Source organism: Cariama cristata, unplaced genomic scaffold (assembly GCF_000690535.1).
Source record: "Cariama cristata isolate BGI_N322 unplaced genomic scaffold, ASM69053v1 scaffold13064, whole genome shotgun sequence".
In the NCBI taxonomy this organism is placed as follows: domain Eukaryota; kingdom Metazoa; phylum Chordata; class Aves; order Cariamiformes; family Cariamidae; genus Cariama; species Cariama cristata.
Window position 1 is genome coordinate 1 of NW_009613577.1, and position 15,745 is coordinate 15,745.

The 15,745-nt window shown below is 41.6% G+C and overlaps 1 protein-coding gene across 1 annotated transcript in view; it reads left to right on the forward strand.

Annotated features, from left to right (window-relative positions):
• The first annotated feature begins 2,209 nt into the window (after positions 1–2,209).
• Positions 2,210–15,745, forward strand: part of LOC104156186 (metal transporter CNNM2-like) — a 32,213-nt gene continuing 18,677 nt past the window's right edge. Inside the window, exons 1-2 of the mRNA XM_009699086.1 lie at positions 2,210–2,312; positions 11,703–11,846. Coding sequence (XP_009697388.1) covers positions 2,210–2,312; positions 11,703–11,846 — 247 coding nt within the window. The remainder of the gene's footprint in view (positions 2,313–11,702; positions 11,847–15,745) is intronic.

Here is a 15,745-nt window from a genome sequence, read left to right on the forward strand (position 1 = left end):
AGGTCCCTTCCAGCCCAAATGATTCTACGCCCCAAAGCTTGTTCTGGAGTAAAATTGTCAAAATAAACGAAGCCCCAGAATTCAGTGATATCAAAGCTAAGTACTTAGGTCATTTGGGAGCAAATATGTTAAGATTCATTTTGGATGGGGCTAAAATAACAATAGAGACTTCTGCAGAATACCAAAGAAAACAGGGTTGGCTTTACTGCGCCTTTCCTGAGCTAAACAGGCAGATCATGAAAGGAAATACCATCCTGGCAGAATTCCTGTTATGTCACTAAAATGTCACATCTCTTCACTTTATGGTAAATATTTGACAAGAAGAATTTGAATAATATTGTATTGTAGGTGTGAGTCGCATGTCCCCTGTCTTCCAGACCCAGCAGTTGGAAAGCTGTTGAGCTACCCTGATTTATGTACCGTCTTTGAAATAATTTTGGCCTGAATTTTAAAATAAAACAATGAGCAGCCATTTCACTAATTCTTTTCATTGTCATCTTGTTTCCTCAAATGCCATGCTTAATGTCTCTGTCATTGAGTTAGGAAAATTGTGATAAATACTGTGGCAAAATATTTTAGTAAAATCTGGGCACAGGTTCACCTGGAATAAATCAAGGAGTTGCTTAAAAGAACAGTAAAGTAGACCTATGAAAGGCAGCTGCTGTTGATTACTCATTACAGACTGTGGTCTTAATTCCAAACGGATTTTCTTCATGATCTGGATAGATCCTATTGAACCTTAGTCTTCTGGAGTAAAGGAGCTCTTCGTCACAGCCAATCCAGTGGTGGCAAGTTCACAAATTCACAGTCTTCTGCTTTAGGCTCCTTTTCTCCTCTTCATTTTATCTCCAGTGTTGCATTACTCAAGGGGCAAGGCTACCTCTTCACCTTATCTCCAGTTCTCTCCAGTGGCTGTTGCTGAAGGAATAGGGCTTTGCTGTCTTATCTGAGAGGTTTCCTTCCTCCTTCAAGAGCTCTAGGCAAAGTCAGCCTTCCAGAGGGTTATGCAGGGTGGCACAAAGAAACGCTAATTAGATGGTAGTTCACAAATGGAAACTTCAAAAAGTTGCTTTATAAAGTCAATAATTAAAAATATTCATAGTGTAATTGCCACAGAGATTGATCTTTGAAGTCTCCATTTCTAAAATCTGACCCAGTAATACCAGTTTTGAGAAAATTAATCTTGCCTTGTGTACATGGAAAGATGATGTATTGCTAGTTCACTTGAAAGTCTTACATATATGAGTAATTGAAAACTCCTAGGAACAAAGCCAGTCATTCTACATTTGTTCTTCAGTAATATTAAGAATGCATTCAGATATGCCATCACTATTGTCACCTTTCAAACAAGGCAGTTTACTGTAATCTTTCCTTTTCCTGGGTATGCTGAGTCAGCATTTGAACTAGTTCTTTTGGCCTCTTTGCATGATAGGCTTTTAAAGTAACATGTCATCAAGATAAAATCTACTTAAAACCTTAGTAAAATTCAAAATCATGGTTTTTTTTCCCCTCTATACATTATTGTATTAATATTTTGAAAAAAAAAATGCAGTTTGCAGACAGTTAGGTATCTGCGATGTCCAGTTCTGAAATCACAGGTGCTCTTCTGTCTGCTGTTGTGTCAGACAGTTTCAGCACGTCTTTGGGTGGTTTAAATAATTTTTTTTTTTCCTCCCTTCATATCCATAACTGTTGATCTGTACGTGTTCTGGATGAAGACGCATGGGTTTAGGATTCAGCTCTGCTTTGTGCTATTAGCTAATATTGCACCAAAACAGAGTGAAGATGCTGCTGGTGGCATCAGATGGTTGGAAATGGTTGCTCCAGTTGAGATTCTCTGATCCATGGCTTTGGGTCTGTCTTGACACTTCGCTATGTTTAGATGTGCCATACCTTTAGTCTTTAAAAGAGTCACTTTCCAGCCAGAGGATATTCCCTGTTTCCCATTGAATTTGCTGACAGCATGGAACAGTTCTGTGGCAGCCATTGCATTGTTACACCTCGTGGGACCTGACCCAAACAAAAAGCCTACGGGAGAAGAAGGTTGTGTTTCTTGTGCCTTCAAATTCCTGTGGTATCCTTTGTGTTCTGCTGAAGTGATTGGAAGTTGGTCTGTAACGGCAGCTGCCCCAGAGCGGTGCGTGAATCAGTGCGTCCCGTGTTACGTTGTGGAGAAACAAATGTGCAGCGTCAGAGTGTGAGTGCTCACATGGCCCCGATCCTGCGCTCGTGCGAAGTCAAGGTCACTGGCACCGGTTGTGTTTACAGACGTGTTTATCCCGAGGCTTCGCTTGCTGCGAAAGTGCACGCACGTAAGTGGTTCTGGGGTCTTATAAATCCAGCTGGGTGAAGGATGTTGTCGCCAACTTAGAAAGTTAACAGGGTAGCTTTTCGTTGGGTTGCCCCTGGCTCCTGCCGTAATATAAATTAGAAAGCCTTGCACTGAACTTGAAAAATCTGATGGTGCCATCGACCAGCTGGGGTTTTGAGCTGCTGGAATTGCAAACTGCATGTGATATAAATGGCCTGAAGTAAAACAGGTCATTAAAATAGAATATTAATGATCTGAGATGTTGGTAACACAAGAACCCTTTCAAATTTATGTCCTAAATACTGAGCTAAAAGTAAACTGCAGGAGCTGATGATGGTAATAAATAAAAGAGAATATATCCAGCCCCCAGTTCCTTTCACGACTCGCAGTCCCAAGATGCTGCTCTTCCTTTTCAGCTCATGTGCTTTGCTCTCAGCAGTTAGGACCTTATGTAAGCATGCTGGCCTCAGCTAACCTCCTCCTAACGTCCAAACATCTTTCTGTTGTGCCTTCTAGTACTTTACCTTTGTCAGATTTAAAAATCTCATGGTGTAGATGCCAAAATCTAGAAGCTCCCCAAATTAAACTTGGTTTGTTCTAGGAACTGAGGGAGGATTAGATCAGTAGGATTTTTGGCTATGATGATAAAGAACAAGGCTGTTTTTTCTGTTGGTGTCATGTTTTGGTTACCTGAACATCAAAGCCATTTGAGTTCATTGTTGTTTCGGGTCAACTTCTGGTTTTGTTGCTCATAAGCATCTCTTGATGTTCTTATTTTTATTTAGTGGGTTAACTGTTGGTTAGCAGAAGCAGCCTATTGGGCAGGTGAAGCGATGGAGGAGACTTATAAGGTAACGGTTTCTCTCCTGCACCCTTATGAATGGCTCAAGAAATTGTCCCCCTTAGGATGGGAGAGAGGGAGGAAGGTGGGATGGGCACAAGTCATAGCAGCAATGCAAAGCTACAGAAGGAAGCACTTGAACCGGCCATGACAGATGTCGGTCGTTGCTGTGAAGTCCCAGACTGAAATATACACCTCTCAAAGGAGATCTTCCCAGATTCAGCAGCAGGCCAGCACCCAGACCCCACCGATGCCAGGACGTGGGACCTCTCCTCTCCCACCTGCTGGCTGCTGGACCGAGGTCTGGGGAGGACCTGGAGCCTGGAGTTTTGCAAACCCAAGGTTTTGCGCTCCCTCTGCTGGCTGCATTTTTGCTGGCTGGTGCCCGCTTTTTATCCCTGAAGGAATGCTGAAATCAGTGGGGACAATCTTGAACAAACGGGGAAGTAATAAAATTAGCATGGCTCCTTTTTAGGGTTCTTGAACACTAAGAAAAAGTCCTTGTTGACCATGCTGTGGAGGTGGAAGGCAATAAGGAGTTGCATTTCTTACGCTTCTTTCCAAAAGGTCGTTACTTGCCTTGGGAAGTGGAGGCACAGGGGAAGTGACAGCAGCCTAAATCACACTTCAGTATCTTTTGAATCTATTGTGGAAGGCTTGAACCATGCCCAAGAATGACTTCAGTGTTCTGTTTGCTTGCCTTAAATTTTATCTGAATTTTTTGTTCTGCATTAGCCCAAATAGTGATAGGTCTCTCTCCAGACTCAATATTTTCTCTCCTCGTTGTTGCCACCTCTTCTCTCAACTTTAGTTTGCTGCACTCCCTGAAGTGATTCCTTGATTTGTTTTTTAAACTTCCAGCCTTTTTCTCATCTGAACCCAGCAGCGTCCTGATAGCACAACCTTGTACTCAGGTTAGAGCCTCAGAGGGGTGTCAAAAAACACTTTACTTTCAGGAGAGTTGTCTCTCTTGAGCGTTAGGTTTTCCATCTCTTCCTCTCCTACTTTGGATCCAGCGGATACTTCTCTAGGGCATTAGCTTCCAGTTTTGGGATGCAGCATATGTTTGTCCATTTACCAGGCTGAAATCAGATGTTCTGGCCAACACTGAGAGCAGCCCAGCTAGTGGTGTGCATTTTACATCCCCATGGACCCTGGTTATTGTCAGTCCCAGCCATATCCAGCCCAAATTCCCTACTGGATAAGGACTGCGTGGCTGGGAAGCATTGGCATATTGTCCAGGGCAAGGGAATCATTGCTAATGTTCAATGAGTTTCTGAAACTTTTCCTCTCTGCTCTTTGGTTTCACTCTTGCTGCCTGCCTACACCTGGTAATAGTTTTTCCTAAATGTTCTCACTTCTGATTCTTCCCTAAGATTTCCACTTTGATAGCAGAGCTCTGAGTTGAAATGACCTTCTTCTTTACTCTCAAGTTCTTTCTGGTTCCCAGCTAATTTCTTTTACTCACAGACCTATGATGACTTCTCAGCTTCTGATCTGAGTTTGTTGCCAGGTTCAGTTCAGTTGCATGTAAAGCTGCAGCCGATAGCAGCATTCTAGAGCTACTCTTACTCTTAGAAGCAGCAACAAAGTAAATTAAGTTTGACAGTGTCTGACCAGAAAAGATTGAAGGGTAGGCAGCAGCAGTTGAGTTGGAGTGCCTACACCAAGTGATAGGCTGCTGGAGATGAAAAATGTTAGCTCATCGCTTCTCTTCCATCTGCCACGGGGCAGCGGAGAATTATTGAGTCCTTTCTAGGAGCTTTGTCCAGTTGAGCTTTGTCCAGTTGAGTTTTCAAAGTTGCAAGTAACTGAGCTTCTGCAGTTTCCCTTGGGAAAGTATTCCTTACAAATACAATTCACTGTCAGGAAGTCATTCTGAAACTGTCCCTAATTTTTCCTTTTTTTGGTGTCCTCCCACTAAAATGGGCTTTAACACAAAGAATCTATTTAAAGCGCTACTTTTTTATTTTCCTGTGAAGGCTGATGTGGTTTCTAGTTTCATGTTTGTATGAGATGGTAAGCTCTCTGGTTTAAAGGTGAAGAATCACCGTATTCCCTGTGGTTGTGCTGATGCCTTCACTCGTTTCCTTGAGGGTCTGGATGAGTTTCATGTGGCTGTAGTAAATGAATGTTAGTTATTGGGTTCCCTTCCCAAATATACATTTAAAAATTGTGTGTTTTGCTGCTGAAAGGACAGGATCTAAAAAGCCTAGTCTAAATCTAAATTATGTTTGTGCAGAAGTTTTCGGTTTCTCTTGATTCTGTGCGAGGTCTTGTGTTGTGAACACAAAAGCAGCGTACACCAGTTAGCGGTGGTTGGGGAGAAAGCAGCAGTCTGATTTCCCCATTGAAAATAATCAAGTGCAAAAGCAAACAGCATGAATGCAAATTTCTGCTAATAGAAGAGAGATTTAATGTCCTTGAACTGTGCTGCAGAAAAGAAATTTAGGAGAACACTTGTTACTTAGGTATAATTGCTTGCAAGCCAGTGCTATTCTAGAGGGAGTTGGTTTTAATGGTTAAATTATACAACACATTTTAAAATTGATTGTTTTGCATAATGTATTGTTGAACCTGTGAATCTCACTGATGGACCAAATTGTTTACCTTTGTAGAAATCTGTCAAAACCAAAACAGTCGTATTAAGAATAAAACGGGAGATTTTTCAGCAGCAGAGATCATTAGTTAGCAAATTCAAGGGCAGCTGAACACCTCCTGGGATTTTTCTCCATGTCATTGTAGGCATATTAACCCGGTTACAGCTTAACGTTCCAGGGCACTCACCAACAGCAAATGGACTCAGATTACTGATTTTAACAAAAATGGACTAGCCCGATTCTAGTTTTACCACAAAATGACTTAACAGGAATCTTCTGTTTTACAAATGTCTGCCATAGCTTTGATTTAGCACTACTTTTTTTGTTAATAAAAGGAAACTGAGGGCCTTTAGTGAGATCTGCTTCTTGCAGGGAAATGACACATACAAGTCATCCCAGTTACTGAGTTCATAAGCCTCCTTCTGCAGAAATAGAGGCATCTCTAGTTGCTTACTCATGGTACAAGCTTATACACGTCAAGTATAGATTGTTGCTCACTGCTCAGAGCCCCTGAGTTACACCTCTGCTGTTGGACCACTTACTTCCTGAGATCCCTCTTTTGCGTTAAAGCTATGCCAGCAGTATTATAATTTTCTGCAGTGTAGTCTGGCTGGTAGTGTCATTCTGCTATTACTTTTGGTCACATACAAGGCCATATTGTGTCATTCCAGATCAGTAAAACTTACTTGCTGTCTTTACGTATCATCCATATCTACTGAAAATTTTGCAGTTTTTTTAGGTTCCTAAGCAGAAATTCAGGAATGAAAAGTCAGAAATAAAGTTTGGGCTGGGATTTCAGTCAGGCCTCCCTTCAAAGTCTCTTAGAATCACAGGATAATTTAGGAAGGGACTTCTGGAGGTCATCTGGTCCAACCCCCTCTTCCAAGCAGGGCTACCTTTGAAGCTGGCTCAGGTCACTGAGTTTTGAATACCTCCGAAGAGGGAGATTGCACAGTCCCTCCGGGCCCCTGTTTCAGTGTTTGACCACCTTCATGAGCAACAAGTTTTCCTTATTTAAGGAGAGTTTCCATTTTTGAAACTTGTATTCATTGCCTCTTGTCCCATCAGTATCTAACTCCAAGAAGAGTCTAGCTTTGTCTTCTCTGTAGCCTACTATGGGGTACGTAAAGACTTTTAAGACCCCTCTTTTAGCCTTTTCTTTGCAAGACTGAACCAATGCAGCTCCCTCTGCTTTTCCTTGTGCATCGTGGGCTCTAGCCCCAGACCATCTTAGCATCCATCCACTGGAACTGCTTCAGTTTGTCAATGTCTTTCTTGTATTGGAGAACCCCAGACTGGACACCAGAACTCCAGGTGTGGTCTCACAAGTGCCAAATAGAGGGGAATAATCCCTTCCCTTGACCTTCTAGCTGCACGTGTGCTAATGTGGTCAGTATGCAGTTAGCTTTCGTTGCTGCAAGGACACACTGCTGACTCATGTGGCTTGTCCACCAGGACCGTGGAGTCCTGTTCTGCAGCCCCAGCCAGTCAGTCCCCAGTACCAATGCATGGGGTGTGTTTTGTACCAGATTCATGACTTTGCATTTGCATTTACTCAACTTCATAACGTTCCCGTCAGCCCATTTCTTCCACCTGTCTCTCTGGGGTGAAGTGGCCTGTGAGAGTGGGGTGGGTACAGCTCTATTCATATGGCAAAACTCTTCATGTAGACAAGACCCTGTGTTCTGACCAGAGCAGATGTTGAACTTGGCCAGATGTTTTCACCTCTAGTTTGAACTGCATGGCAATATTCTTGAGGTCCTTGCTCTAAATGTATAAATGCCTCAGGATCAAAGGGTCAAAAAATTTTTTCCATATCTTTTTCAAGGAATAGTCAAAGTACTATAAGAGAATTGGTATTTCAAGCATTTCTTCCAGTGCTGTTCTACATGGTCAGTCAATCACATGGACTCCTGGGAGCTCGTTCTAGGTTCACTGGCTCATGTGGATTTTGCTAAGCATCTTCATGTTTCTTAATTAGCTTAATAAATTAATCAGAAGTTGTGGTACAGAGCAAAATCCAGGCTAAGTGGAAAGATTTTGAGCAATGGGATGAGACTGGATTTACTTTTAACAAAACTCCTTGGTGCTTTAGTTGCCTGTGAAAGTAACTGAGAGATTAGCCTTTGTCACAACTGTGTCTCAAGGCATGTAAACGTAAAAGCCCTGTAGACTCTTGCTGATGTTACTGACCATTGCTGTAGATGGGGGAAGCTGAGGTGGAAAGCAAATGCTGCTTGCCTATGGCTGCAGAGGAGTTGTGGGTCAGAGCACTGCCCACAGTTCTCTCCTGGTGCTGCTTATTACACATCATTCGGGTCATTTCTGCCTTTATCATCAGGTCGGGCAGTGCTGCAGAGCTGTCTGCTTGCTAAATCTCATGGTATCAACACTTAAAACAAGTGATTAAAGATTAATGTCATAGATCTAGTGTGGTTAGAGACTGTGGCCAGAAAACCGGTGAAGTATAGAAATTATTTATATAATTTCCATGCATGCTGGCTCTCTCTGTTTACTTTGTGTTCTGCTCTCAAAGCCGTAGGAATACCATAGACAGTCCAGGTTTCCTTGCCTGGACGTTTATTCAGCTCCTTGTTGGATTTGTATTGTATGTCCTTAGCAGTGGAAAATACAGTTGAAACCCCTCTTTCTCAGTTGAATAAAATGGTATGAAAAATACCAGTGGCCCAATAAAGTCTTTGAAAAAAAAAGTAGCCAATTTCTATTTGAAACACTCGGAGGAGTCTTTATTTTACTCACAGGCCACTTCTAAACCTGGGCACATGGTGTGTTGTGCTCTTTTATGATGTACGGAGAAGTCTTTGCACTCCTCTGGGATTTCCTTTAGCCTTTTGTGCCTTGATTACTTCCATACATGGAGGGTATTTTGCGGTCATCAATGCAGCAGACTGAGAGGGCAGCCAGTCCAGGAATGCACATTTGTGACACCTCCATCATCAGCACCGATGCTTGTTCCACTGTCTGATGATTTCTGGCAAATTATTGAATCTGGATCAAAACTAACTTGCAAAGACCCAAGAAATGTAATTTTCAAATCTGGTCTGTCTCATCAAGTGACTGCATGAGCATTGGAGCCAATGCAAAGGAAGGAGAAGACTTTGGGAGCAAAAGGCAGCCTTTTAGAGGCAGCCTGATTAGATTGGCTTAAATTCATCTGACCCCAGCAAAGTGATGGATTCATGAAAGTTAGGAACAGGAAAACTTGACAGTCAAGAGAGAGGAAAAGTTAGTGTCAGCCTGTGTTTGGATAATTCATCTATTTTAAACAGATAAACTCTCTGCAACATACAGTTTTAATAATGAAGATGAACATGGTTTCAATGGTCTTGATACTTTGGGTGATAAATGAAAAAAATAAACATCCAAGATTATGGCAGAGCCAGAAAAAATGTTTCTACCCTTCTTTTTCATTGTAGAAAGTGCAAAATGTCTGATACCCATCCATAACTAATTCCTTATCAGCTCACTTTGCATAAGAGAGCAGTAGCTGGTACAGATTTTGGTCACTTGTCTCCCATTAGGTACTGTTGGTCAGATCAGAGAGCTGCAGCTGCTGAAGTGGGAAGAGCATAACGTATTTTAGTGATCCTAAATTCCTGGTGGGGGCCACTGCAGTGGAAAGGGGATGTAACTGGTTTTGTGGCTGTAAGTCAGGTAGAACTTCCCATGGTACTACAGCCCCTCAGGTCCTGCCCCAGTATCATTTCCCTAAATCTCTCCCATTGCTCGTCAGTGTGGCCAGGACTTCACTGTTAGAAAGACTGTCCTTTTCAAAATGTAAGATTTTATCACTTAGTTCAGCTTTACTATAGGCAGTACAGAAGTGGGGGAGAAAGATGTAATGTGGTGATTCTGATCAAAGCTGAAACACAGAGCTGATAGCATTGTTTACTGTGTTTTTTTATTTTATCCACTTGTACAAATCTGAGTACTCTTACCACTCGCTAATGTGTGAGAATGGTGATCCTCAGGAATTAGCACCTGAATGAGCATGTGCAAATGAGCTGCTGTGGTCTGTGATAGAAATAGTTCTTGAAGGAGTCATGCCTTTTGACTTGCAAGCAAATATACTAATATCTGAGCAGCCACTGGGAAATAAATTACAATTATTTGTTTTGTCCATGTGACATGTTTTTGTGCCACAGTTCTTCTTGAACGTGTGTTATATTGAAAGGATATAATTGGAGTAATAAATTACAAGGGAACAGCAATGGTAATAGTACTTCATATTTTTATGAAGTCACTTTTTCTTTTTTTTTAATGCTGTTGATTGGTAAAAAGAGCTGGAAGTTTTGCAAGGAATACAAAGAAATAAAACATGGCACAATGAAATACTTTCAGTACAATATGAATGTTGATCCTTTAAAATCACAAATCATCTTTCTATTAATTCACTGTAGAATAAGGTCTCCTTAAGATAAGACTCAGCAGTGCTGTGGAGTTGGTATTTAAAGTATGTCCATCTGCATCTAAACGAGTAGCTCCAAGACAATCAGATTATGCAGTAGTTACTTTGGTGAGAATATCGCCTAAGTGGAATGGAAACTTCATTTTGAGTCTAATATTAGACCCTGCTTTGGAAAATTCCTTTTAAATGATCACAAGCTGGGAATAGCAAAAGAATTTAACTTTCGACAGACAGCATTCACCAAGAATTTGTTTTTAACTGCTTATGTTAGGTCCCTGGGAAAGCAGATGTGAAAAACTTACCAAAGTGAATTGACTTGACCTGATGCAATGTTTATATCAGTAGTTGATAAGTTTTCCTCCCGCGTCTAATTTGTTCAGGATATTTTCATTCTTTAAGCATGAGTAAGTCTGGGTTGGAATAGTTTGAATGCTTGTTAGTCTAATAATCTGCATCTTAAAACATGCAGACATTATTGCCTATAAAGGGGTCTAAGCAAAGTTGAACTATTTTGGTTAACTTCCACGGATGGGGATAAGTATTGTTTTTGAGACTAGCAAAGAAGAATGTGAAACAAGTTGCTCACCTCCTGATAGCTCAGAAAGGATATTGATAGCTGCTGTATTTCTACTTCAAAATGCCATTTGTATTTGGTGAACCCTTTGAATGCATCTTACTTATCGTGCAGCCTTACAAAGGACCGGCTTTCAATGGCAGCTGGGGAAACTGGCAACGAAGGATATCAGAGCGGATTCAAAGGGTCGTGGTATAATTGTTATTCCTGTGGCAGAAAGGACTTTAGGAATTACAGAATACACTGTGAATGATGCACGGCTCGAGGATCTTTAGAACCACTAGTATATCTCATCTTAGCTTTTCTCTTTGTTGATCAGACACTGTCACTTTGAATATTTTGATTAATTCATTCCTAAATAAGCCCAGCTCCCCGCCCCCCCTCCTGCCTGTATGGACCATGTCTAAATAAATTATTTTGGAGGGAGGGAGGGAGGAAGGAGAAAAAGAGAAGCTCATGGATTGGGCTGACCTCTTCTCCCCAGCTCTATCCTGTCCACGTGCTTCTGTGGTTTGGCCATTGTTGCTGTTGTTTCCAAGCTCAAGGAGAACATCCATGGGAGCTCGCTGCAAAGGAAGGCTCCAACCTGGCCTTCCTCTGCCAGCGCATGAGACAAGGAAGTGGAACAACTGTCAACAAGATAATATAACAAATTCAATGCCAAGGTGACAGTTTCACTGGGAAAGACATGAGAAAGAGAACACTGATCTCTTCAGCCGTTCTCCTTTAGTGCATTAGGGGGATTTATGTAACCCAGGAATGCGTTTCTCAGACAGAAATCAGATTATGATTTTAAGCATCTGTTAAACTTTGCCTCTTTTTTTGATGAAGCCTGACACCAACCTTTTTGTCTTTTTACTTATACCTGTGTGTCTATAATTCTGCTATAATTTCTGATCTTTCAGGAATTTCTAAAATGTCTAAATTGCTCATCTGTCTCCTTGCAGGCAAGTCTCATCTGGCTATAGTACAAAGAGTAAACAATGAAGGAGAAGGGGATCCTTTTTATGAAGTCCTGGGAATTGTCACTTTAGAAGATGTGATTGAAGAGATCATCAAGTCTGAAATTCTGGATGAAACAGATCTATACAGTGAGTAGAAATATTTGCACTTTTTTTATAGATGAGAGGGAAGACTCCATCCAGCAGCAGTTGTGTTTAACAGCTGTGTTTTGAGGGATGTTAAGTTGCGGATTTAAAGTCTCAATGGTCAAGTGACCTGCAGATCCCTCAGATGGTCAAAGTAATTTTTGTTTCCGCGGCATGGGTGCCTCACCCCTTTATGCTGTATTAATTCTGAAACAGGACAGGTTTCTTTATTTGACCCTTCCATCAAGAAAGTTTACACCTGCTAGCTGTTCTCCACCACAGCGGCCTGGTTACACCTTTCTGTTACGGTGCTCATGACCTCCCACATTTTCCCCTAACTTTTCTCCACCTCAAGAGCCTGTAGGCCATTGACTACTGTACTTTAGCAAGAAGGCAGGCAAATATCATGCCTCAAAGATGGGGAATGGAGTCTTTTTAGAGTCTCTCTCCGTCGCTTATTCAGAAAACCTGAGGAGGGAAAGTCTTCTTCAGGGCTAAAAACCAGCATATCCTAAATGACTCCTCTTTTTATCACTCAGTACAGCTCCTTCCTTCCTTTGTGTTAACATATGTTGAGAGAGATGCTGCTGCAGGTCAACAATTACCTGAGACTTGAGAGATCTGGACTCTTTTCTTTCCCAGTTTAGAGTTTGTCTGGTCTTTGACCAGTTACCTAAAGTGTCTTTGCTTCTCTTCCCATCTGCACAATCTGGCTTGTGCATACAGGACTTCCCTTCTGTCATTCTTCATCTGTCTTATCTGTGCTTCGATCACTTGCTGGCAGATGCTATTTTTTACTATGTGTTTGCGTGTAGCACAAGGATGTGTCTAGATCCTATTGTAATAGAAATAATAATTTTAAATATTTTTAACACTGTTCAGCTGTCCTTTGCTTTCTTTTTCTTTCCTCATGTAAGAGATCTGAATCTTTCTCCAACATCTTTTTCAGGCCAATGCGAGCATCTTCTATCCTCCTTCCAAGCCAAATGCTGAGTGAGAACTTTACACTGTGAGATAAACGTACTTCTACTTTTCCTAATAGATTATTATTGCCTGAACTACTTTCTGTAGCTGGTCAATATTTTACCAGTATTTATGTCCACAAAAATTCATGTAAATCACATGTGATATGCTAAACAGTCTAATTATTATGCAAATCACACAAGTCTAGTTAGTATTGATTTCATACCTTCATAAATGAGTTGTTGGGCTAATCAGTTGTGACACAATGCTTATACAGGGTGAATTCAGACTTTCTTTATACTCCAAAAAGATCCTATCTTTGTCTCATCACCTTTGAGATATTTCCATGTTTCTGCAAGTGAAAAGACATTGCATATGCTTTTCAGTTTGTTTGTTTGTTTTTTTCCCTTGTTTGTTAAGAGAAACCACATAGATCATGCTGTGTTGTTCTTGAGGACAAAAAAAGCTTTGACCATTAATAGCATGTTAGAAGGCAAGGAAATGAGAATTTAATTTTACTATCTGAAGACTTCGTAGATTAACAAAATAGAGCTGGTGAACATGAGTTCATTTGAAACTCTCCTTCCTGGGAAGGTTTTACTATTGAAAATTCCTGGTTCAGAACAGGAGGGAAACTTCATTTCCTAGGCTTCCTGGAGGATGCAGGAAATTTTGAGGGGTGACTCCGGCTATATACCATGAAGATGAGCTTCTTGCTTCTTTATGAAGCACTGGAGTTGATACCACTGTTTAGACTGGAGGGAACGGTTGCAGTAAGGGAGAGAGCAGAAATCCAGAAAAGCTGTGAGGATCACAGAAAATGCGATAGGTTTTGGATTTGGGCAGATTGATGTGCTATAACCACTTCCAGTTGGTGTAGTGATGAGACCATGCTTTGGGTTTACTGAAGGTACATTATTGTCCATGATATGTTACGGCAGCTCGTTTTTGATGTTGGTATCAGTGTGTCAGTGCTAGTAACGCCATCTAGTACTATAGTTGTCTGATGCTGTTCATTATAAGACCAAGCTGGCTTGCTCAGCTCAGTCCAACTTGAAAACTTTGTACAGATTTGCTCTATGCTAGGTGTTTAGTTAAAAGTAGACCTTATGAAAAATTTTGGCAGCATTGTTATGCCTTTGTTCTCAAGTTTCAAAAATGTTTTTTGTTTTTCTTTGATGGAAACTTGAAATTTGATGAAATGGCTGACCTTGGTGTGGGAGCTGTGCCTTTCTGCTGTTGCCGTGAAAATCCATTTGAACTGTGTTAGGGTAGAAGCAATTGTATATTTACAGTTTTTGCAGAAAGCTGCTTTCACTGCTGAAGCTCTGCAGTTGAATTTCTCGAGTGTTGCGTGCTCAATAAACGTGGTATTTCTTCAGATTGCTCTAGTCAACTATGTCTTATGGCTTGCAGAGATGTTGGGAGCAACGAGAAGAAGTTGGGAGAAAGAAAAATTATTAAATATGTCTGACCTATCAACATCTGGATAGACTGAGTACTTCTGAGCCTGAGACTTGGTATTGGGGATGCTGATGGGGTAGAGAGAAGAGGTTTCTGTCATGACACAAGTAGGCTCTGACTACCTCTCAGCCAATGTCACAATGAAGAGCTGTCAGTGCGTTTGGCTTTTAGTATTGGAAAGTTGGAGCATTTTTTCACGGCTGATGCATTACGGGAGTCTGTCCTGCATTCCCATGGACCTAGCCATGGTGGGAGAGCATTTTGCAACCTTATCAGAGCCCCAGAGAGAAAACTATGTTCTGCATTGGTCTCAGGCCGCAGAGTCCGCTTGAGGAACATGGAGTTCACTGTTCTGACCTGGATTTGACTGGTGGCCTGTCTTATTTATCTCTTTCTAATTGAAGATGAGTTTAATCATCCCCTTAGTGCAACTGGAATGCTGCTGGTTTTCACGCATACAGATTCAGAGGTGGTTTGCCCCACGTAAAATCTGGGATTTTTCTTCAGAGGAAATACCTTAACACACTCTTGTGCACGTGTTCTGCGTGTTGCGGATAAATAGTCTGGTTGTAAGCGCCAGCTTATGTGTCATTTTTACATCCTCACCCACGTGCTGTTCATCGGTCTGTATCAGCAAAGACCACCCCAGCAAGCCCAGTGCCAGGCCATAGGGCACGTTTGTTACAGAGCTGCACTGCTGCAGCTGCAATAGTTTTCACCTAATGGTGGGGGGTTTTTAGCATTGGCAAGTCACTTCCCTGAGGGGAAGACCACACCTTGCCCGAACATTCTTATTTCCAAACAGCTGTCAAAACAGGTACATTAAATATACGTTCTAGTAAAGTCTGTATCACTTCTCCTGTTTAAACCACAGAGCTATGGGAATAAAAATTGTTTGCCCTAAGAAGTATTTCCACTGCCATCCAGTGAAAGTGTAGCAACATAGAAAAGGTTGCCCAACACTGATTTGTCTGGCAAGACATACAGATACTAGCATGGTGTACATCAGTATGCTACGCTAGGAGAGCAGAGCTTTGTGTAGCTGGAATCTACTCTTTAGATATAGCAAGGTGGTTGCCACCCATTAGAAAATGATGTTTTTACCTTGTTGGCCATTAGGACTGTGGACTTGCTACCCTTCTGCTGTCCAACACCGGTAGGCTGCAGGAGCTGCATCCTTACGGGAAGCTATTTTAGGCTGTTTAAGAGCTTCAGGTTTAGTCCTGCTGACTTTCTGTCAGTTGCCAAAACATGCATGATACCTAGGGCAACCTGGTCCCCAGCTAGGGACAGAAAGAACTGGCAAAACTAACTTAGTTAATTACTAAACTTTCTTTTAAAATGAAGTAAACTGACAGGCTTAAAAAGACCTGTGGAGTGTGTGGGGCACAAGCTGTCAGCCTGGGTGTGTGCATCACTGGGGGAATGAGGGAGAGGAGGACATGGAGTGTGTGCTGAGTGAGGCTCTGGCATCC